This window comes from Nerophis lumbriciformis, linkage group LG02 (assembly GCF_033978685.3).
Source record: "Nerophis lumbriciformis linkage group LG02, RoL_Nlum_v2.1, whole genome shotgun sequence".
Lineage (NCBI taxonomy): Eukaryota > Metazoa > Chordata > Actinopteri > Syngnathiformes > Syngnathidae > Nerophis > Nerophis lumbriciformis.
In genome coordinates, this window is record NC_084549.2 from 68,040,789 (window position 1) to 68,063,966 (window position 23,178).

The 23,178-nt window shown below is 37.7% G+C and overlaps 2 protein-coding genes across 5 annotated transcripts in view; both read left to right on the plus strand.

Moving 5' to 3' along the window:
• The window catches only part of sptbn1 (spectrin, beta, non-erythrocytic 1), a 161,508-nt gene extending 147,167 nt beyond the window's left edge, over window positions 1–14,341 (plus strand). For both annotated transcript variants that reach the window (XM_061967787.1, XM_061967778.2), the window contains 4 exons: window positions 5,343–5,542; window positions 7,823–7,996; window positions 10,128–10,170; window positions 12,155–14,341. In XM_061967787.1, the coding sequence (XP_061823771.1) occupies window positions 5,343–5,542; window positions 7,823–7,996; window positions 10,128–10,170; window positions 12,155–12,376 (639 nt within the window). In that variant the 3' untranslated portion in view covers window positions 12,377–14,341. The remainder of the gene's footprint in view (window positions 1–5,342; window positions 5,543–7,822; window positions 7,997–10,127; window positions 10,171–12,154) is intronic.
• Window positions 14,342–18,247: 3,906 nt separating this feature from the next.
• LOC133610983 (echinoderm microtubule-associated protein-like 6) overlaps window positions 18,248–23,178 on the plus strand; it is a 72,179-nt gene continuing 67,248 nt past the window's right edge. For all 3 annotated transcript variants that reach the window (XM_061967797.1, XM_061967805.1, XM_061967814.1), the window contains exons 1-2: window positions 18,248–18,511; window positions 21,992–22,212. In XM_061967797.1, coding sequence (XP_061823781.1) covers window positions 22,016–22,212 — 197 coding nt within the window. In that variant the 5' untranslated portion in view covers window positions 18,248–18,511; window positions 21,992–22,015. The remainder of the gene's footprint in view (window positions 18,512–21,991; window positions 22,213–23,178) is intronic.

The window sequence follows — 23,178 nt, forward strand, 5'->3', positions numbered from 1 at the left end:
CTCATGCATATTCATAAACAATGCATCCTCATGCATATTCATAAACACTTCGTACATCCTCGTGCATATTCATAAACACTTAATGCATCCTCATGCATATTCGTAAACATTTAATGCATCCTCATGCATATTCATAAACATTTCATGCATCCTCATGCATATTCATAAACACTTCGTACATCCTCATGCATATCCATAAACACTTCATACATCCTCGTGCGTATTCATAAACACTTCATGCATAGTCTTAAACACTTTATACACAATTGTAAACACTTGTTCATCCTCATGCATATTCATAAATGCTTAATACATCCACGTTCATATTTATAAACACTTCATACATGTTTACAAAGACTATAGAGCCTCATTATTTATCAGGACTTTGTACATCTTCATACTTAAATACTTTAATATGATTGATTTATTACATACATGACTTGATATGATTGATTTATTATGATTATTATTATGATTGATGTATTACATAAAGAGGGTGCTACACTTGAACTCATCAGGGTTTTTAGCTCTTAATATTATTATATTATTATGTTATTAGGATATTTGTTAAGACGTGTCTAAAACACACACACACACACACACACACACACACATTCCTCCCCTCATTTTTATTTTCCTTCCTTCCTTCCTTCCTTTCTTCCTTCCTTCCTTCTTACCTCCACCCCGCAGGCCGACCCCCCCATCTTGCTGTCCACTCAGATCTTAATGTCTCTGTTGGTTTATGTCCTCCTCTACAAACTCACTCTGTGGAACATTAACACGTGACACCTTAGCATCTTCTACAAACTCACTCTGTGAGACATCAACACCTTAGTATCTTCTACAAACTCACTCTGTGGAACATCAACACGTGACACCTTAGCATCTTCTACAAACTCACTCTGTGGAACATCAACACCTTAGCATCTTCTACAAGCTCACTCTGTGGAACATCAACACCTTGGCATCATCTACAAACTCACTATGTGGAACATCAACACCTTAGCATCTTCTACAAACTCACTCTTTGGAACATCAACACCTTAGCATCTTTTACAAACTCTTTGTGGAACATCAACACCTTAGCATCTTCTACAAACTCACTCTGTGGAACATCAACACCTTAGCATCATCTACAAACTCACTATGTGGAACATCAACACCTTAGCATCTTCTACAAACTCACTCTTTGGAACATCAACACCTTAGCATCTTTTACAAACTCTCTTTGTGGAACATCAACACCTTAGCATCATCTACAATCTCATTCCGTGGAACATCAGCACCATAGCATCTTCTACAAGTTCACTCTGTGGAACATCAACACATTAGCATCTTCTACAAACTCACTCTGTGGAACATCAACATCTTAGCATCTTCTACAAACTCACTCTGTGGAACATCAACACCTTAGCATCTTCTACAAGCTCACTCTTTGGAACATCAACACCTTAGCATCATCTACAAACTCACTATGTGGAACATCAACACCTTAGCATCTTCTACAATCTCACTCCGTGGAACATCAACACCATAGCATCTTCTACAAACTCACTCTTTGGAACATCAACACATTAGCATCTTCTACAAACTCACTCTGTGGAACATCAACACCTTAGCATCTTCTACAAACTCACTTTTTGGAACATTAACACCTTAGCATCTTCTACAAACTCACTGTGGAACATCAACACCTTAGCATCTTCTACAAACTCACTCTGTGGAACATCAACACATTAGCATCTTCTACAAACTCACTCTTTGGAACATCAACACCTTAGCATCTTTTACAAACTCTCTTTGTGGAACATCAACACCTTAGCATCTTCTACAAACTCACTCTTTGGAACATCAACCCCTTAGAATCTTCTACAAACTCGCTCTGTGGAACATCAACACCTTAGCATCTTCTACAATCTCACTCTTTGGAACATCAACATCTTAGCATCTTCTACAAGCTCGCTCTGTGGAACATCAACACCTTAGCATCTTCTACAAACTCACTCTTTGGAACATCAACACCTTATCATCTTCTACAAACTCACTCTTTGGAACATCAACACCATAGCATCTTCTACAAACTCACTCTGTGGAACATCAACATCATAGCATCTTCTACAAACTCACTCTGTGGAATATCAACACCTTAGCATCTTCCACAAACTCACCCTGTGGAACATCAACACGATAGCTTCTTCTACAACTTCACTCTGTGGAACAACTTAGCATCTTCTACAAACTCACTCTTTGGAACATCAACATCTTAGCATCTTCTACAAACTCACTATGTGGAACATCAACACCTTAGCATCTTCTACAAACTCACTCTGTGGAACATCAACACCTTAGCATCTTCTACTAGCTCACTCTGTGGAACATCAACACCTTAGCATCTTCTACAAACTCACTCTGTGGAACATCAACACCTTAGCATATTTAGCAGCAAATCAATCTTTAATCCTTCTCAGCGCCAATCAAAGACAAAAACATCTTGGCAGGAATTGATCTGATATGAAATTCCGGTCCATGCTCACGTGATATTGTCGACAAACATTATCGTCTTCATAATTCATGTATTTTATGTGTGTCCCCATGTGTACTTTATTATTGTTTTATTGTTTCAGTGTTCCTTTCTTGTTTGCATGTTCACACCTCACCTCCACCAACTAACAATAAACCTGTCAGTACCACAGTCTCCTGCACATCTGTGTGTGTGTGCGTGTGTGTGTGTGAGTGTGTGTGTGCGTGTGTGTGTGTGTGTGTGTGTGTGTGTGTGTACGTGTGTTATGTTTCTGTCATTATGATTTTTTATTCAATTTATCCTACAAAATACATAAAGATTATTTGTTTCCTGTCTGCATCAACATGACATCATCATCATTATTATTATTATTATTGTTGTTGTTGTTGTTGTTGTTATCATCATCATCATCCATTGTTTAAGTTAAAAAATGAAGTTGTATCACACTTTTTTCAGTGAGTGTGAATCAAGGATCTCCTCCGGCCTTCTAAAACAATGAGTCCAAAATAAATAAAAATAAACATAAAATAGTGCTCACAGCTGAAATGTAACGAGAGAAAGTTGCAATGTTGACTCTACAGTTTTTTTTAAAAACGTGGGTAAAAAAAATAATGAATTAAAATAAATGTTATGTATTATTGATTATTGGCTGTAATTACTTCAAATTAAATATTCCACTTAAAAATATTTGATATTTATATTATTTTTATATTTATATTGCATATTTTCTGTGTTTGCCACGTTTTCTATGACAACAAAATGCATAAAACAAAAAAAATCAATAAAAAAAAGTATTAAAAGTTATAATTGACAGATTGATTTTAGGTTGATGTAGAGTTTTAAGCATTGAAAGTAAAAATAAAAATAAAGTACTTTTATGAGTGGGCTCCTGTTCTCCAAGTTTGTGGTCTCTCAAATGAGAACACACTCTCTCTCACACACATACACACACACACACACACACACTTACACAAGTAGTGACCTCCTCCTCATTTGAATATGAATAAAAGTAACGATGGAAAATTCAAAGTTGGTCCACTTTGGATGGTTCCACGTTGGTCCACATTAAAGCTCTCAGGTCCCATCAGGATTGGCACCGCCTCCCTCCCTGGTCCGGCCCACCAAGAGTTCGTTACCGTGGTAATAAGCATCGCTTGGCGTGGGCGTGGTGTGTTATCAGTTTCTTCTTGGACAATAACCACACTGCCATCTTTGCAACACAACATTGTTTGACATCTGCTGCTGGCATGGCAGCACTGCATGGACTTCTCTCTGACTCCTCCCACTTTTATTCCTTCTCTTTCTCCTTCTTTTACTCTTTCTTATACTGCTCCTTTTACTCCCCCTTTTACTGCTTCTCTCTCCTTTTACTCCTTTTCTTTTTCCTTGTTTACTCCTTCTTTTTCTCCTCCTTTTCTTTCTTTTAGTCCTCCTTTTACTCTTTCCTTTTACTCATTTTTACTCAGTTTTCTCTTTCTTTTACTCCTTTTTCTCTTTCTCCTTTTCCTTCTTTCACTTCTTTTTTACTCCTTCTTTTGCTCCTTTTATTCCCTTTTCTGTTTTACTCTTTTTTTCCTCCTTTTTCTCCTCCTTTTTCTCCCCCTTTTACTCTTACTTTACTCCTTTCTACTCCTTCTTTTACTCCTCATTTTCTCCTCTTCTTTTTCCTCTACCTTTTATTCTCTTCCTTCTTTTACTCCTTCTTTTTCTCCTCCTTTTACTCTTACACCTCTTTTTATTATTTCTTTTTCTCCTCCTTTTTCTTTTACTCTTTCTTTTACTCCTTCTTTTTCTCATTCATTTACTCCTCCTATTTCTCCTTATTTTACTCCTCCTTTTGCTCCCTTTTCTCTTTCTCCTTTTCCTTATTTCACTTCTTTTTTACTCCTTCTTTTGCTCCTTTTACTCCCTTTTCTCTTTTACTCTTTTTTTCTCCTCATTTTACTCCTCCTTTCCCCCCCTTTTACTCTTACTTTTTTCTCCTTCTTTTACTCTTCCTTTACTCCTTTCTCCTTTTACTCCTCATTTTCTCCTCCTTTTACTTCTTTTTCTCCACATTTTATTCTCTTACTTCTTTTACTCCTTCTTTTTCTCCTCCTTTTGCTCATACTCCTCTTTTTATTCCTTCTTTTTCTCCTCCCTTTTCTTTTACTCATTTTCTACTCTTTTACTCCTTCTTTTTCTCCTTTTACTCCTTCTTTTTCTCCTTCATTTACTCTTCCTATTTCTCCTCCTTTTCCTACTCCTTCCCCTTCTTTTACTCCTCCTTTTTCTCCTTCATTTACTCTTCCTATTTCTCCTCCTTTTACTTCTCCTTTTCCTACTCCTTCCCCTTCTTTTACTCCTCCTTTTTCTCCTCCTTTTACTCCTCCTTTTTTCTCCTTTTACTCCTTTTGTTTATTTATTTCTCCTTCTTTTCCCCCTCCTCCTTCTCTTTCTCCTTTTTTTCCTCCTTTCACTGCTTTTACTTCTTCCTTTTCTTCCCCTTTCTCTTTCTGTTTTTTCCTGTTCTCCTCCTTTTACTTCTCCTCCTCCTGTTCCATTCCTCTCCTCCTCCTGCCCACTATGTCCGTCTCTCCTGTGCTGGTTGTGAGGAGCGTGGCAGAAGGATGTCTTCTGAGAAGTTTCAGGGTGTGGGACAGGAAACGTCACCTTTCTAGAAGGTTCCACACCTCCAGCTTTGCGCATCTTGGTGTTGATGTTTGCTGGCGTTTCCACGACAACGCTTCTGCGCTCTGCATGCCGCTGCCCTCAGCGACCCTGAAAGTGACCGGCGGCCTGTGACTCCGCCCACCCGCGTCTGACTCCGCTGTCTTTCCAGGACGGCGAAGGAGGCGACGTGGTGAACGGCGTGTCGGAGCCCAGCCCCACGGGTTCCCCCGGGGCGTCTCGCGGGGGCAAGGCCAGCCTGGCGGCGACCCTGCCGGCCAAGAGTCAGCAAGAGGGGCCGGCGTCGCAGCTGGAGGGCTTCCTGTACCGCAAGCACGAGTGGGAGGGGCATAACAAGAAGGCGTCTAGCAGGTAAGGCACCGCCCCGTGGGTCCGAGCACTGCCACCGCAGGCATCTTGTGTATATATATATATATATGTATGTGTATATATGTATGTACATATGTATGTGTATATATGTATGTACATACAGTATGTATGTGATTATTATGTATGTACATATGTATGTTTATATATGTATGTACATATGTATGTGTATATATGTATGTACATACAGTATGTATGTGTATATATGTATGTACATGATGTGTATATATGTATGTACATATGTATGTATCTGTATATATGTATGTATTGTTGCGTTTTGGACCAGTTGTTCCTCCCAGGGAATTCAAGTCACAAGTCGCTCCCAAATTCTTTACGACACTTAAAGCTGAGTTGAAAAAAACCCACCAGAGACAGAATAGGTATTTTGTTGTATATTTTCAAAGCTTTGCAAATATACTTTTTGAGACCAGTCTAGCCTAGAACATTCTATTCCGCCGCCCAAAATGGTCTGTCTCCCCGACCCAAAACCCTCTCTCCTCCCCCCTCTCTCTAGACAAAATATATGCTAGTCAAAACACATTCCAAAGCATTCAAGGTTACCCTCCCACAGTTTACTTGCAGAGAAACAGAAAGAGAATAAATGGAAAACACGAGCTGTTTTCAAATATGACTATGAAAGAAAGTAAGTAACACAAAAATTCGGATATATGTAAATATCTGCCTCCGACAGTATGTACATGTGTGTGTATATTTGTATGTACATACAGTATATGTATGTACATACAGTATGTATGTGTATATATGTATGTACATATGTATGTGTATAGATGATTGTACATATGTATGTGTATATATGTATGAATGTTTATATATGTATGTACATATGTATGTGTATATATGTATGTACATACAGTATTTATGTGTATATATGTATGTACATATGTATGTGTATATATGTATGTACATATGTATGTGTATATATGTATGTACATACAGTATGTATGTGTATATATGTATGTACATGATGTGTATATATGTATGTACATATATATGTATCTGTATATATGTATGTATGTACATGTGTGTGTATATTTGTATGTACATACAGTATATGTATCTACAGACTGTATGTATGTGTATATATGTATGTACATATGTATGTGCATAGATGATTGTACATATGTATGTGTATATATGTATGAATGTTTATATATGTATGTACATATGTATGTGTATATATGTATGAATGTTTATATATGCATGTACATATGTACATATATATGTATCTGTATATATGTATGTATGTACATGTGTGTGTATATTTGTATGTACATACAGTATATGTATCTACAGACTGTATGTATGTGTATATATGTATGTACATATGTATGTGCATAGATGATTGTACATATGTATGTGTATATATGTATGAATGTTTATATATGTATGTACATATGTATGTGTATATATGTATGAATGTTTATATATGCATGTACATATGTATGTGTATGTATGTATGTATGTACATACAGTATGTATGTGTATATGTGTATGTACATGATGTGTATATATGTATGTACATATGTATGTGTATAGATGTATGAATGTTTATATATGCATGTACATATGTATGTGTATGTATGTATGTACATACAGTATGTATGTGTATATGTGTATGTACATGATGTGTATATATGTATGTGCATATGTATGTGTATAGATGTATGAATGTTTATATATGCATGTACATATGTATGTGTATGTATGTATGTATGTACATACAGTATGTATGTGTATATGTGTATGTACATGATGTGTATATATGTATGTACATATGTATGTGTATATATGTATGTACATACAGTATGTATGTGTATATATGTATGTACTTGATGTGTATATATGTATGTACATATGTATGTACATACAGTATGTATGTGTATATATGTATGTACATGATGTGTATATATGTATGTACATGATGTGTATATATGTATGTACATACAGTATGTATGTGTATATATGTATGTACATGATGTGTATATATGTATGTACATATGTATGTGTATACAGTATATGTATGTACATACAGTATGTATGTGTATATATGTACGGTATGTACATGATGTGTATATATGTATGTACATATGTATGTGTATACAGTATATGTATGTACATACAGTATGTGTATGTACCTATGTATGTGTGTATTAATGTATGTATGTGTATATATGTATGTACATATGTATGTGTATATTAATGTATGTACGTGTATATATGTATGTAACGCGCGCCGTGTGTCAGGTCGTGGCATCACGTCTACTGCGTGATCAACCAGCGGGAGATGGGCTTCTACAAGGACCAGAAGAGCGCCAGTCAGGGCGTGCCGTACCACAGCGAGATCCCCGTCAGCCTCCAGGACGCCGTCTGCGAGGTGGCGCTCGGCTACAAGAAGAAGAAACACGTCTTCAAACTCAAGTCAGTCGCGCTCGCACGCGCCAAAGAGTGAATGCATGAATGAGAAGGAATGCATGTGGGTACATGTGTGAGAATGCATGAGTGAATGACAGCATGAGAATAAGTGCACGTTTCAGAATGAATGCATGCACCGGCTTTAATAAACACAGGAGAATGAATGCAGGCGGATGAATGAATGATAGCATGAGAACGAATGCATGAATGGAAAAAAATGCATGGACAAGCTTTAAGAAACATGAGAATGAATGCATGTGAATAAATGAAGAGAATGAGTGCATGTACCAGAATCAATGCATGAATGAAATAATGCTTGACAATGAATGCATGAATGAAATAAACTCATGAGAATGAATGCATGTCGATAAATGTATGAATGAATGATAGCATGAGAATGAATGCATGCATGAATGAAAATGTATGGACAAGCTTTAAGAAACATGAGAATGAATACATGCGAATAAATGAAGACAATGAATGAATGATAGCATGAGAATGTGCGCATGTATCAGAATGAATGCATGAGAATGAATGCATGAATGAAATAAACATGCATGAATGGTTGTATGAGAATAAATAGATCAACATACGAGAATGAATGCATGAGAATTAAGGAATTAGAATGAATGCATGAAAATGATTAAATGAACATCTCCGAATTATTGCATGTGAATGAATGTACGGCAATGAATCTGAGAAATACTAGATGAACACATGAGAAGGAATGCATGAGAATTAATGTATGAGAAAGATTGCATGAAAATAAATGTGTGATCAATAATGGACACTTGAGAATGATTGCATGAGAATGAATAAATGAATGTGTGAAAATGAATGAATTAATGTATGAGAATGAGTGCAGGATAATTAAAGAATGTATGAGAATGAATGCAGTATAAGTAAACGTATGAGCATGAATGCATGAGATCAAATGAATGTATCAGATTGAATGAATGTATGAGAATGGAAAAATAAACATATAAGAAGGAATACAAAAGGATGAATAATTGAATGAGTAAATGCACATTTATGAAGGAATGCATGAGAATGAATAAATGCAAATAAATGAATTCTTGAGATTGAATAAATGTATGAGAATGAATAAATGAACGTATAGAAAAGAATGAATGACAATAAATGAGTGAATGTATGGAAATAAATGCATGAGAAAAAATGAATGCTTGAGATTGAATGAATATATGAGAATGAATAAATGAACGTATGGAAAAAATGAATGCTTGAGATTGAATGAATATATGAGAATGAATAAATGAACGTATGGAAAAAAATGAATGACAATTAACAAAAAAATTAATGCATGAGGATGAATAAATGTATGAGACTGAAAAAATGAATGTATGAGAATGAATGCATGAGAATGTATGAATGAACATCCGAGAATAAATGTACAAGAATCAAACAATTGAACATCTGAGAATGAATGCATGAGAATGAATAAATGTATGGGACTGAAAAAATGAATGTATGAGACTGAATGCATGAGAATGTATCTGAGAATAAATGTACAAGAATCAAACAATTGAACATCTGAGAATGAATGCATGAGAATGAATAAATGGACATATGAGAATAAAAGTATGAGAATGAATACGTGAACATATGAGAATGAATGTATGAGAATGACTAAATAAAAGTGAGAATCAAAAAATGAACGTCTGAAAATGAATGCACGAGAATGAAGTAATGAACATATGAGGATAAAAGTATGAGAATGAATAAATGAACATAGGAGAATGAATAAATGAACACATGAAAATACAATTATTAGAATGGATATGTGAACGTATGAGAATGAAATTATGAGAATGAATAAATTAACATGAGAATGAATACGTCAACATTTGAGAATGGATATGTGAATGTATGAGAATGAATATATAAGAATGAATAAGTGAACATATGAGAATGAATAAGTGAACATATGAGAATGAACGAATGAGAGTGTACAGAGTGAATGTATGAGAATGAGTAAATGAACATATGAGAATGAATATATAAGAATTAATAAGTGAACACATGAAAATGAACGAATGTGAATGTATGAGAATGAGTAAGTAAACATATGAGAATGAATGAATGAATGCAGGAGTCATGAGGTGTTTGTTGTCCACAGAATCACTGACGGGAACGAGTATCTCTTCCAAGCCAAAGATGACGTAAGTGACGTTCACCTTATGTCTCATGTCTTATGTCTCATGTCTCATGTCTCATGTACATCATTAACAAACATCTGTGGTCAGAAATGTGTCCCCTGGAAACTGTTACGACCGCAACTCCAACAATAACAAAAGTTCCGGGGATGAATAATGTAAACTCGGTAAAAAATAGGATGTAAGGAAAATGTGCTGGAATGTGTAGTCGTTCTTCTCAAAGGACGCTCACATGCCTGTTTCCATGGCAACGTGACCACACTGACATGAACTATTGACGTGTTTCTGTCAATGTTGGACTCCTGTCACACCGCCAACTAGTGGCCTGGCAGCAACATTACACGCACAGAGGGTTCTAGTTGGCCACAGAACAGAGTTCTAGTTAACACAGAACGTATTAGGTGAGCAGAAAACGTCCTCCTTCTAGATAAATATAACTAGGTGAACAGAGATTGTTCTAGACAAACAGAACATTCTAGGCGAGCAGAGAAGGTTCTAGTTTAGCAGAGAAGGTTGTAGTTGGGCATAGAACATTCTTGTTGTAGATAAACATTCTAGGTGAGCAGAAAACATGCTCGTTCTAGATAAACATAGCATTCTAGTTGAACAGAGAATGTACTAGACAAACAGAACGTTCTAGGCGAGCAGAGAAGGTTCTAGAGAAACCAAATGTTTTAGATAAACATAATGTTCTAGGTGAGCAGAGAAGGTTTCAGATAAACATGACGTTCTAGGCGAGCAGAGAAGGTTCTAGAGAAACCAAATGTTTTAGATAAACATAATGTTCTAGGTGAGCAGAGAAGGTTTCAGATAAACATAACGTTCTAGGCGAGCAGAGAAGGTTCTAGAGAAACCAAATGTTTTAGATACACATAATGTTCTAGGTGAGCAGAGAAGGTTCTAGTTTAGCAGCAAAGGTTCTAGAGAAACGGAATGTTCAAGATGAGCCGAGAACATTGTAGATAAACATAATGTTCTAAGTGAGCAGAGAAGGTTCTAGATGAGAAAAGAAGGTTCAAGATTGAGCAGAGAAGGTTCTAAGTGAACAGAGAAGGTTCTAGATAAACAATGTTCTAAATAAGCAGAGAAGGTTCTTGATAAACATAATGTCTAGGTGAGCAGAGAAGGTTCTAGATAAACAATGTTCTAAGTGAGCAGAGAAGGTTCTCGGTGAGCAGAGAAGGTTCTAGATAAACAATGTTCTGAACAGAGCAGGTTCTAAGTGAGCAGAGGAGGTTCTAGATAACAATGTTCTGAACAGAGTAGGTTCTAAGTGAGCAGAGAAGGTTCTAGGTGAGCAGGGAAGGTTCTAAGTGAGCAGAGAAGGTTCTAGGTGAGCAGGGAATGTTCTAAGTGATCAGAGAAGGTTCTAGATAAACAATGTTCTAAGTGAGCAGAGAAAGTTCTCGGTGAGCAGAGAAGGTTCTAGATAAACAATGTTCTGAACAGAGCAGGTTCTAAGTGAGCAGAGAAGGTTCTAGGTGAGCAGGGAAGGTTCTAAGTGAGCAGAGAAGGTTCTAGGTGAGCAGGGAATGTTCTAAGTGATCAGAGAAGGTTCTAGATAAACAATGTTCTAAGTGAGCAGAGAAAGTTCTCGGTGAGCAGAGAAGGTTCTAGATAAACAATGTTCTGAACAGAGCAGGTTCTAAGTGAGCAGAGAAGGTTCTAGGTGAGCAGGGAAGGTTCTAAGTGAGCAGAGAAGGTTCTAGGTGAGCAGGGAATGTTCTAAGTGAGCAGAGAAGGTTCTAGGTGAGCAGGGAAGGTTGTACGTGAGCAGAGAAGGTTCTAGGTGAGCAGAGAAGGTTCTAGGTGAGCAGGGAAGGTTCTAAGTGAGCAGGGAAGGTTCTAGGTGAGCAGAATAGTTTCTAAGTGAGGAGAGAAAGTTCTAGGTGAGCAGAGAAGGTTCTAAGTGAGCAGAGAAGGTTCTGGGTGAGCAGAGAAGGTTCTAGGTGAGGATGTCCTTCCTGACGTTTGTGTGCTGGTCCTGCAGGAGGAAATGAACTCGTGGATCTCCATCATCTCGGCGGCCATCTTGGGCGAGAAGACGGAGGTGACGCCCAGCAGCCATAGCACGCCGGCGCCCGCCGCACGCGCTCAAACGCTGCCGGCCTCCGTCACCACGGCGACCGCGGCGCCGCCGGCCGAGTCGAGCCCGGGCAAGCGAGAGAAAGACAAAGAGAAGCGCTTCAGTTTGTTTAGCAAGAAGAAATAAACGCTCCTCCCTACTTCCTGTCCTACTTCCTGTCCTCCCTCCTGTCCTACTTCCTGTCCTTCTCCTCCTCCCTTGGTGCTGATTGGCTACGTCCCTCGTCATGACCACATGTTGCATGAGGGCTGTTACCATAGCAACTAAACACTTCACTCCATTAAAGTTCAATAATATTCACTTTACAACCTGCAACTATCTGGACGCTTTCCTAGTCCCCCTTAGTCCCTCCTGGTCCCTTCGAGTCTTTCCTGGTCCCTTCTAGTCCCTCCCGGTCCCTTCTAATCCACCCTGGTCCCTCCCAGCCCATCCTGGTCCCTCCGAGTCTTTCCCGGTGCCCCATTGTCTATCTGTCCCCCCAGTCTTTCCTGGTCCCCCTAGTCAATCCTGGTCCCTCCCAGTCTTTCCTGGTCCCCCTAGTCAATCCTGGTCCCTCCCAGTCTTTCCTGGTCCCTCCCAGCCCATCCTGGTCCCTCCTAGTCTTTCCCGGTCCCCCATTGTCTATCTGTGACCCTACTTGTTCCTCCTAGTCCCTCCCAGTCCATCCTGGTCCCTCCCAGTCTTTCCTGGTCCCCCCTAGTCTTTCCTGGTCCCCCCTAGTCTTTCCTGGACCCTCCCAGTCTTTCCTAGTCTTTCCCGGTCCCCCATTGTCTATCTGTGACCCTACTTGTTCCTCCCAGTCCATCCTGGTCCCTCCCAGTCTTTCCTGGTCCCCCCTAGTCTTTCCTGGTCCCCCCTAGTCTTTCCTGGACCCTCCCAGTCTTTCCTGGTCCCTCCCAGTTCACCCTGGTCCCTCCCAGTACCTCCTGGTCCCTCCCAGTACCTCCCGGTTCATCCCAGTCCATCCCAGTCTCTCCTAGTCCACTCTGGTCCCTCCCAGTCCATCCTGGTCCCTCCCAGTTTTTCACGGTCTCTCCCAGTCTTTCCTGGTCTCTCCCAGTCCATCCCGGTCCCTCCCAGTCTTTCCCGGTCCCTCCCAGTCTCTCCTAGTCCCTCCCAGTCTTTCCTGGTCTCTCCTAGTCCATCCCAGTCTCTCCTAGTCCATCCCGGTCCCTCTCAGTCCATCCTGGTCCCTCCCAGTCTTTCCCGGTCCCTCCCAGTCTTTCCTGGTCCCAGCATGCCAGCTCAAGCCATAGGTCTCCACTCTGTGCCTAGTGACCGCCCAGTCCGGCTCAGAGGTCCAGTCCCGGTGTAGACCAGGTCCAGTCTGGCGTGCACGTTGAAGGCTCTCCTCTCTTAGCGTCTCTTAGAGTCGTGGTTTTTCCCGCCTTTCCTTTTTTCCCCGCCTCTTCCTCGGCTTCTGGTCCAACGCTGCCTTCGGATTGGTCGCCCCCCCTCCGCGCGACTTGGAGGAAGTCGACGCCTACTTCCTGTTTGGCGGCGCTAGGGGGCGACGGCGAGCTGAGAGGCGTATGTAAAGTTGTGTATAAGAAATAATCTCACGTGTTCTTAGTGCTACTAACTGCTTGGCGGAGACAAGATGTCTTCCAAATGTACGCCGGCCTCTTTTCTTCTCGTCACTCACGCGCTAGAAGGTCCTAGAACACTAGCGCGCTTTCTCGGACGTGACGGCGCTCGCTTGCTCGTGGGTTGCTTTTGTAGCTTGGTGTGTTCGTCCGACAGGTGACCACGCCCAGCTCCTCCGCATGGAAACTCAACAGCCAATGAGAGCGAGCCTTTGTTTGGGCGCGTTTGTTTTCCACACCTCCACACGTTCTTTTTTTTCTTTTTTTCTTTTTTTTTTTCTCTCCGACGTTTTTGCAACGCGTAGTGCGCTCTCTCACTGTTACCATAGTAACCACACAATTAATAAAGCCACGACGGGGGCGGGGGCGGGTGGGTGTGGCGGGGACGCGAGGGTCACTGCTGATTGGACGTGCACCTGTAGACTCCTCCCCCTTCCTCCTTCCCCCTCCTCCTCTCTGTCTGTTACATTCGTGCAAAAAAGCCATTAAAATGCTTTTAAAACAATCCTGACCTCCTTTTTGTGTTTGTTTTGATGTCACTTCCTGTGCTTGACTGCAGTACTTCCTGTCTGGGACGTCGCCCTCAAGACATTGCTGAACGTATTGTCGTTTTTGACACGCAATCAGAAATTCAAATATGTATTCCAATATGACCAATACATTAGCCACTAATAAAAAAATATTATTACAATGTTAAAAAAAAATGCAGTGGTGAATAAACGATTCAAAGCCAGTACGTTTTTTTTTAACTTTACTGTAGATTTTTTTCATATATACATTAAATGACGTCATCTTAACGTTTTCCTTGCTGGGATTTGTAGTTTTTACATCGTTTTTGTTTGTTGTGACGTCACTGTTGAGTATAAACAAACGAGTAAACAATACTACAAGTCCCACAATGCTTTGCGGGTATACTTGCGAGGCGAGAAATCGGGCCCATTTGGACAGGAAGTGTTACTTTTCAGCCTTCAAAATAATACGTTAAATTTCTTAAGGCGTGACAGGATAAACTACAGCTTTTCTGGAGTCAATAATGTCGTCAAAGCATAAATGAATGACGTTATAAAATGTTACAGTATCTTATGACCAATACATAAGCCATTAATAAAAAAAAATATTATTACAATGTTAAAAAAAAATGCAATGGTGAATATAAAATTCAAAGCCAGACGATTTTTAGTACTTTTTTTTTTAAACTTTACTGTAGATTTTTTTCCCTCATCTTAACGTTTCCTTGCTGGGATTTGTCGTTTTTAAATCGTTTTTGTTTGTTGTGAAGTCTGCTCACTGTTGAGTATAAACGAGTAAACAATACTACAAGTCCCACAATGCTTTGCGGGTATACTTGCGAAGCGAGAAATCGGGCCCATTTGGACAGGAAGTGTTACTTTTCAGCCTTCAAAATAATACCTGTAATTTCTTAAGGCGTGAGCGTGACCGGATAAACTACAGCTTTTCTGGAGTCAATAATGTCGTCAAAGCAGAAATGAATGACGTTATAAAATGTTACAGTACCTTATGACCAATACGTAAGCCATTAATAAATTATATTATAACAATGTTAAAAAAAAATGCAATAGTGAATATAAAATTCAAAGCCAGACGATTTTTAGTACTTTTTTTTTTAACTTTACTGTAGATTTTTTTCGTCATCTTAACGTTTCCTTTCTGGGATTTGTAGTTTTTAAATCGTTTTTGTGTGTTGTGACGTCTGCTCACTGTTGAGTATAAACGAGTAAATATAATACTACAAGTCCCACAATGCTTTGCGGGTATACTTGCGAAGCGAGAACTCGGGCCCATTTGGACAGGAAGTGTTACTTTTCAGCCTTCAAAATAATACCTGTAATTTCTTAAGGCGTGAGCGTGACAGGATAAACTACAGCTTTTCTGGAGTCAATAATGTCGTCAAAGCATAAATGAATGAATGACGTTATAAAATGTTACAGTATCTTATGACCAATACATAAGCCATTAATAAAAAAAATATTATTACAATGTTAAAAAAAATGCAATGGTGAATAAACGATTCAAAGCCAGACGATTTTTAGTACGTTTTTTTTAACTTTACTGTAGATTTTTTTCGTCATCTTAACCTTTCCTTGCTGGGATTTGTAGTTTTTAAGTCGTTTTTGTTTGTTGTGAAGTCTGCTCACTGTTGAGTATAAACGAGTAAACAATACTACAAGTCCCACAATGCTTTGCGGGTATACTTGCGAAGCGAGAAATCGGGCCCATTTGGACAGAAAGTGTTACTTTTCAGCCTTCAAAATAATACCTGTAATTTCTTAAGGCGTGAGCGTGACAGGATAAACTACAGCTTTTTTGGAGTCAATAGTATCGTCAAAGCAGAAATGAATGACATTATAAAATGTTACAGTACCTTATGACCAATACGTAAGCCATTAATAAATTATATTATTACAATGTTAAAAAAAATGCAATGGTGAATAAAACATTCAAAGCCAGACGATTTTTAGTACGTTTATTTTAAACTTTACTGTAGATTTTTTTTCCTCATCTTAACGTTTCCTTTCTGGGATTTGTAGTTTTTAAATCGTTTTTGTTTGTTGTGAAGTCTGCTCACTGTTGAGTATAAACGAGTAAACAATACTACAAGTCCCACAATGCTTTGCGGGTATACTTGCGAAGCGAGAAATCGGGCCCATTTGGACAGGAAGTGTTACTTTTCAGCCTTCAAAATAATACGTTAAATTTCTTAAGGCGTGAGCTTGACCGGATAAACTACAGCTTTTCTGGAGTCAATAATGTTGTCAAAGCAGAAATGAATGACATTATAAAATGTTACAGTATCTTATGACCAATACATAAGCCATTAATAAAAAAAATATTAGTACAATGTTAAAAAAAATGCAATTGTGAATAAACGATTCAAAGCCAGACGATTTTTAGTACGTTTTTTTTTTAACTTTACTGTAGATTTTTTTCGTCATCTTAACCTTTCCTTGCTGGGATTTGTAGTTTTTAAATCGTTTTTGTTTGTCGTGAAGTCTGCTCACTGTTGAGTATAAACGAGTAAAAAATACTACAAGTCCCACAATGCTTTGCGGGTATACTTGCGAGGCGAGAAATCGGGCCCATTTGGACAGGAAGTGTTACTTTTCAGCCTTCAAAATAATACGTTTAATTTCTTAAGGCGTGAGCGTGACCGGATAAACTACAGCTTTTCTGGAGTCAATAATGTCGTCAAAGCATAAATGAATGACGTTATAAAATGTTACAGTACCTTATGACCAATACATAAGCCACTAATAAAAAAAATATTACAATGTTAAAAAAAATGCAATGGTGAATAAACGATTCAAAGCCAGACGATTTTGAGTACCTTTTTTGTAACTTTACTGTAGATTTTTTTCGTCATCTTAACGTTTTCTTTCTGGGATTTGTAGTTTTTAAATCCTTTTTGTTTGTTGTGACGTCTGCTCACTGTTGAGTATAAACGAGTACACAATACTACAAGTCCCACAATGCTTTGCGGGTATACTTGCGAAGCGAGAAATCGGGCCCATTTGGACAGGAAGTGTTACTTTTCAGCCTTCAAAATAATACCTTTAATTTCTTAAGGCGTGAGCGTGACAGGATAAACTACAGCTTTTCTGGAGTCAACAATGTCGTCAAAGCAGAAATGAATGACGTTATAAAATGTTACAGTACCTTATGACCAATACATTAGCTACTAATAAAAAAAATATTATTACAATGTTTTAAAAAAATGCAATGGTGAATAAAAAATTCAAAGCCAGACGATTTTTAGTACTTTTTTTTTTTAACTTTACTGTAGATTTTTTTCGTCATCTTAACGTTTCCTTTCTGGGATTTGTAGTTTTAAAATCGTTTTTGTTTGTTGTGACGTCTGCTCACTGTTGAGTATAAACGAGTAAAAAAATACTACAAGTCCCACAATGCTTTGCGGGTATACTTGCGAGGCGAGAAATCGGGCCCATTTGGACAGGAAGTGTTACTTTTCAGCCTTCAAAATAATACTTGTAATTTCTTAAAGCGTGAGCGTGACCGGATAAACTACAGCTTTTCTGGAGTCAATAATGTCGTCAAAGCAGAAATGAATGACGTTATAAAACGTTATAGTATCTTAGTGCCTGAAATGAATGAAAGCAATGTCACTACGAGTACCAGAAGCTTTTATTGTGAAAATACACTGCGCACCCGCCCGTTGGTGTTTCCTGGATGCGAGTGAGCCCAAACATCAGTGATGAGAGGCGGCGGTCAATGGTCATCTGTCACTTATTATTATTAATATCGCGTATTATAATTATATGTCAATCATTTCCAAGAGGACACTCTTCTCCTCCTCGTCTCCTTTTTGCGTGTCATCTTCCTCCCGAGTGCTTTGATGCTTCTGCGTCTCCTCCGGACGCACAAATCTGGGGATTAAACGTCTGTGCTCCACTTTAGCGCCGGAATATGAGGATAGAATAATCGATTATAATCGATCGACGGTCGATGACTTGTTCTTCCCGCAGAGGTGATGGCGGTGGGACTGAGGGGGAGGATGGAGAGGAGGCGGGCTGCTGGCCAGGATTGAGTCGGATTGTAAATCTTCCATCGGGAGGAGAAGGAGAAGAATTCATCCGTCAAAAGTTCTTCTCGCTGTCTTCGACTCGCTGGGACGCCATGGAGGACATCTAGACTGCACGTAAGAAGACTTCATCTTCTCTTTTGGCCACTGATGCTGACAGGTAGACCATGTAACGTAGAGGAAGTTACATAAGTAACCTAAATATAGGATGTGACATAACACATGTAACAAATATAAAATCGACACGGTAACATATGTAATGTAACAAAACAACGTAAATATAGAATGCAACAACAAATGAGAACATAACATCAAACAAAATAATATAACATAGTAACGTAACAATTATAAAATGTAACAGTAACATAACAAAGAGTGTAACACTGTCACGTAACAAATATAGTGTAACCTAAAAAATATAGAATGTAACACGGTAACATAGCAAATATAGAACGTAACATAAAAATATGGAATGTAACACTGCAACGTAACAAATGGAGAGTGTAACGCAGGAACGTGACAAATATAGTGTGTAACACAGTCACATAACGCACAAATGTAGAATGTAACACTGTAACGTGACGAGAGTGTAACAAATATAGAATGTAACACAGAAACATAACAAATATGGAGCGTAACAAATATAGAGCGTAAGAAATATAGAATGTAACACAGTAACATAACAAATAAAGAGCATAACAAGTAGAAAATGTAACAGTAACGTAACACATACAGAGCGTAACAGATATAGAGCGTAAGAAATATAGAATGTAACACAGTAACATAACAAATATAAAGCATAACAATTAGAAAATGTAACACAGTAACGTAACAAATATGGAGCATACAAATATAGAATGTAACACATCAACGTAACAAATATAGAGCATGACAAATATAAAATGTAACACAGTGACGTAACAAATATAGACTGTAACAAATAAAAAATGTAACACAGTAGCATAACACAAACAATTTAACACAGTAACAACAATTGTAGAGTGTAACAGATATAGAATGTAACACAGAAACGTAACAAATATGGAGCGTAACAAACATAGAATCTAGCAAAGTCACGTAACACGATAGAGCGTAACAATATAATGTAGTTATAATTATATGCTTTTACTTGTAATTGTATTGCATTGTGGACCCCAGGAAGACTAGTGGGGATATGCTAATGGGGATCCTTGATAAAAAATCAAATCAAATATAAAATGTAACACAGTAACGTAACAAATATGGGATGTAACACATTGACGTAACAAATATAGAGCATAGCAAATGTAGAATGTAACACAGTAAAGTAGCAAATATAGAGCATAACAAATACAGAATGTAACACAGAAACATAACAAATATAGAGCGTAACAAACATAGACTCTAACAAAGTCACCTAACATGATAGAGCGTAACAATATAAAATGTAACACATTGACGTAACAAATATAGAGGCATAGCAAATGTAGAATGTAACACGGTGAAGGAACAAATATAGAGCATAACAAATATAGAATGTAACAAATGATTGTAACAAATACAAAATGTAACACAGTAACATAACAAATACAGAGCGTAACAAATATAGAATGTAACACAGTAACGTAACAAATAGAGAGCATACAAATATAGAGGGTAACAAATATAAAATGTAACACAGTAACGTAACACATACAGAGCGTAACAAATATAGAGCGTACGAAATATAGAATGTAACACAGTAGCACAACAAATATAGAGCATAACAAGTAGAAAATGTAACAGTAACGTAACACATACAGAGCGTAACAAATATAGAGCGTAAGAAATATAGAATGTAACACAGTAACATAACAAATATAGAGCATAACAAGTAGAAAATGTAACACAGTAACGTAACAAATATGGAGCATACAAATATAGAATGTAACAAATCAACGTAACAAATATAGAGCATGACAAATATAAAATGTAGCACAGTAACGTAACAAATATGGAATGTAACACATTGACGTAACAAATATAGAGCATAGCAAATGTAGAATGTAACACAGTAAAGTAACAAATATAGAGCATAACAAATACAGAATGTAACACAGAAACATAAAAAATATAGAGCATAACAAACATAGAATCTAACAAAGTCACCTAACATGATAGAGCGTAACAATATAAAATGTAACACAGTAACGTAACAAATATGGAATGTAACACATTGACGTAACAAATATAGAGCATAGCAAATGTAGAATGTAACACAGTAAAGTAACAAATATAGAGCATAACAAATACAGAATGTAACACAGAAACATAACAAATATAGAGCGTAACAAACATAGAATCTAACAAAGTCACCTAACATGATAGAGCGTAACAATATAAAATGTAACACAGTAACGTAACAAATACGGAATGTAACACGTTGACGTAACAAATATAGAGCATAGCAAATGTAGAATGTAACACGGTGAAGGAACAAATATAGAGCATAACAAATACAGAATGTAACAAATTATTGTAACAAATACAAAATGTAACACAGTAACATAACAAATACAGAGCGTAACAAATATAGAATGTAACACAGTAACGTAACAAATAGAGAGCATACAAATATAGAGGGTAACAAATATAAAATGTAACACAGTAACGTGACACATAACAGAGCGTAACAAATATAGAGCGTAAGAAATATAGAATGTAACACAGTAACATAACAAATATAGAGCATAACAAGTAGAAAATGTAACAGTAACGTAACACATACAGAGCGTAACAAATATAGAGCGTAAGAAATATAGAATGTAACACAGTAACATAAAAATATAGAGCATAACAAGTAGAAAATGTAACAGTAATGTAACACATACAGAGCGTAACAAATATAGAGCGTAATAAATATAGAATGTAACACAGTAACATAACAAATATAGAGCATAACAAGTAGAAAATGTAACACAGTAACGTAACAAATAGGGAGCATGCAAATATAGAATGTAACAAATCAACGTAACAAATATAAAGCATGACAAATATAAAATGTAACACAGTAACGTAACAAATATAGACCGTAACAAATAAAAAATGTAACACAGTAGCATAACACAAACAATTTAACACAGTAACAACAAATGTAGAGTGTAACAGATATAGAATGTAACACAGTAACGTAACAAATATAGAGTGTAACAATATAAAATGTAACACAGTAACACAACAAATATAGAGCGTAACAAATATAGAATGTAACACAGTTATATAACAAATATTGCGCGTAGCATATATAGAATCTAACACAGTAACAACAAATGTAGAGCATAACGAATAATAAATGTAACACAGTAACATAACAAATATAGAGCATAACAAATATAGAATGTAACACAGTAACGTAAGAAATAAAGAGTGTAACAAATATTGAATGTAACATAAGAACGGTTTGATGTTGATACAGCAAGATCGTCAAAACGTTACACTGAACATGAAACGTGTTCAGTCACGTCATTCATGACTTTCACAAAGTAACGTTTTGAACAAGCTAACGTTGTCTCCGACATGACGGTAACGCACAGTGAACATTACGTTACGTAGCCTTTTTCTTTTTTGTTGGGCGTCAAGTGGACACGCAGCAAATGAGACATCATGTCGGAGCGCAGCGCCCCCTCAGGCCGGCTCAGACTGGAATGGATCTACGGCTACCGAGGACACCAGTGTCGCAACAATGTGTACTACACCGCCGGCAAGGAGGTGGTGTACTTTGTGGCAGGAGTGGGCGTGGTCTACAACACACGAGAACACAGCCAGAGGTTCTACCTGGGACACAATGATGACATCATCAGGTAAGGACAGCTTGTCTCACCACACTCTCATGTCTGCCTCAACTCTCAGGTCTCATTAAATATGTTGTTGTTATTCCGATTTATCAAATATGTCACTCCTCATGTCTCATTGATCAATTATCATGTCACTCCTCATGTCTCATTGATCAATTATCATGTCACTCCTCATGTCCCATTGATCAATTATCATGTCACTCCTCATGTCTCATCGATCAATTATCATGTCACTCCTCATGTCCCATTGATCAATTATCATGTCACTCCTCATGTCCCATTGATCAATTATCATGTCACGCCTCATGTCTCATTGATCAATTATCATGTCACTCCTCATGTCTCATTGATCAATTATCATGTCACTCCTCATGTCCCATTGATCAATTATCACGTCACTCCTCATGTCTCATTCATCAATTATCATGTCACTCCTCATGTCTCATTGATCAATTATGTCACTCATGTCTCATTTATAAATTATCATGTCACTCCTCATGTCTCATTTACCAATTATCATGTCACTCCTCATGTCTCATTTACCAATTATCATGTCACTCCTCATGTCTCATTGATCAATTATCATGTCACTCCTCATGTCTCATTGATCAATTATCATGTCACTCCTCATGTCTCATTCATCAATTATCATGTCACTCCTCATGTCTCATTGATCAATTATGTCACTCATGTCTCATTTATAAATTATCATGTCACTCCTCATGCCTCATTTATCAATTATGTAACTCCTCGTGTGTCATTTTCAATTATCATGCCACTTCTCATGTCTCATTAATCAATTATGTCACTCCTCATGTCTCATTTATCAATTAGCATGTCACTCCTCATGTCTCATTTATCAATTATGTCACTCATGTCTCATTGATCAATAATCATGTCACTCCTCATGTCTCATTAATCAATTATCATGTCACTCCTCATGTCTCATTCATCAATTATCATGTCACTCCT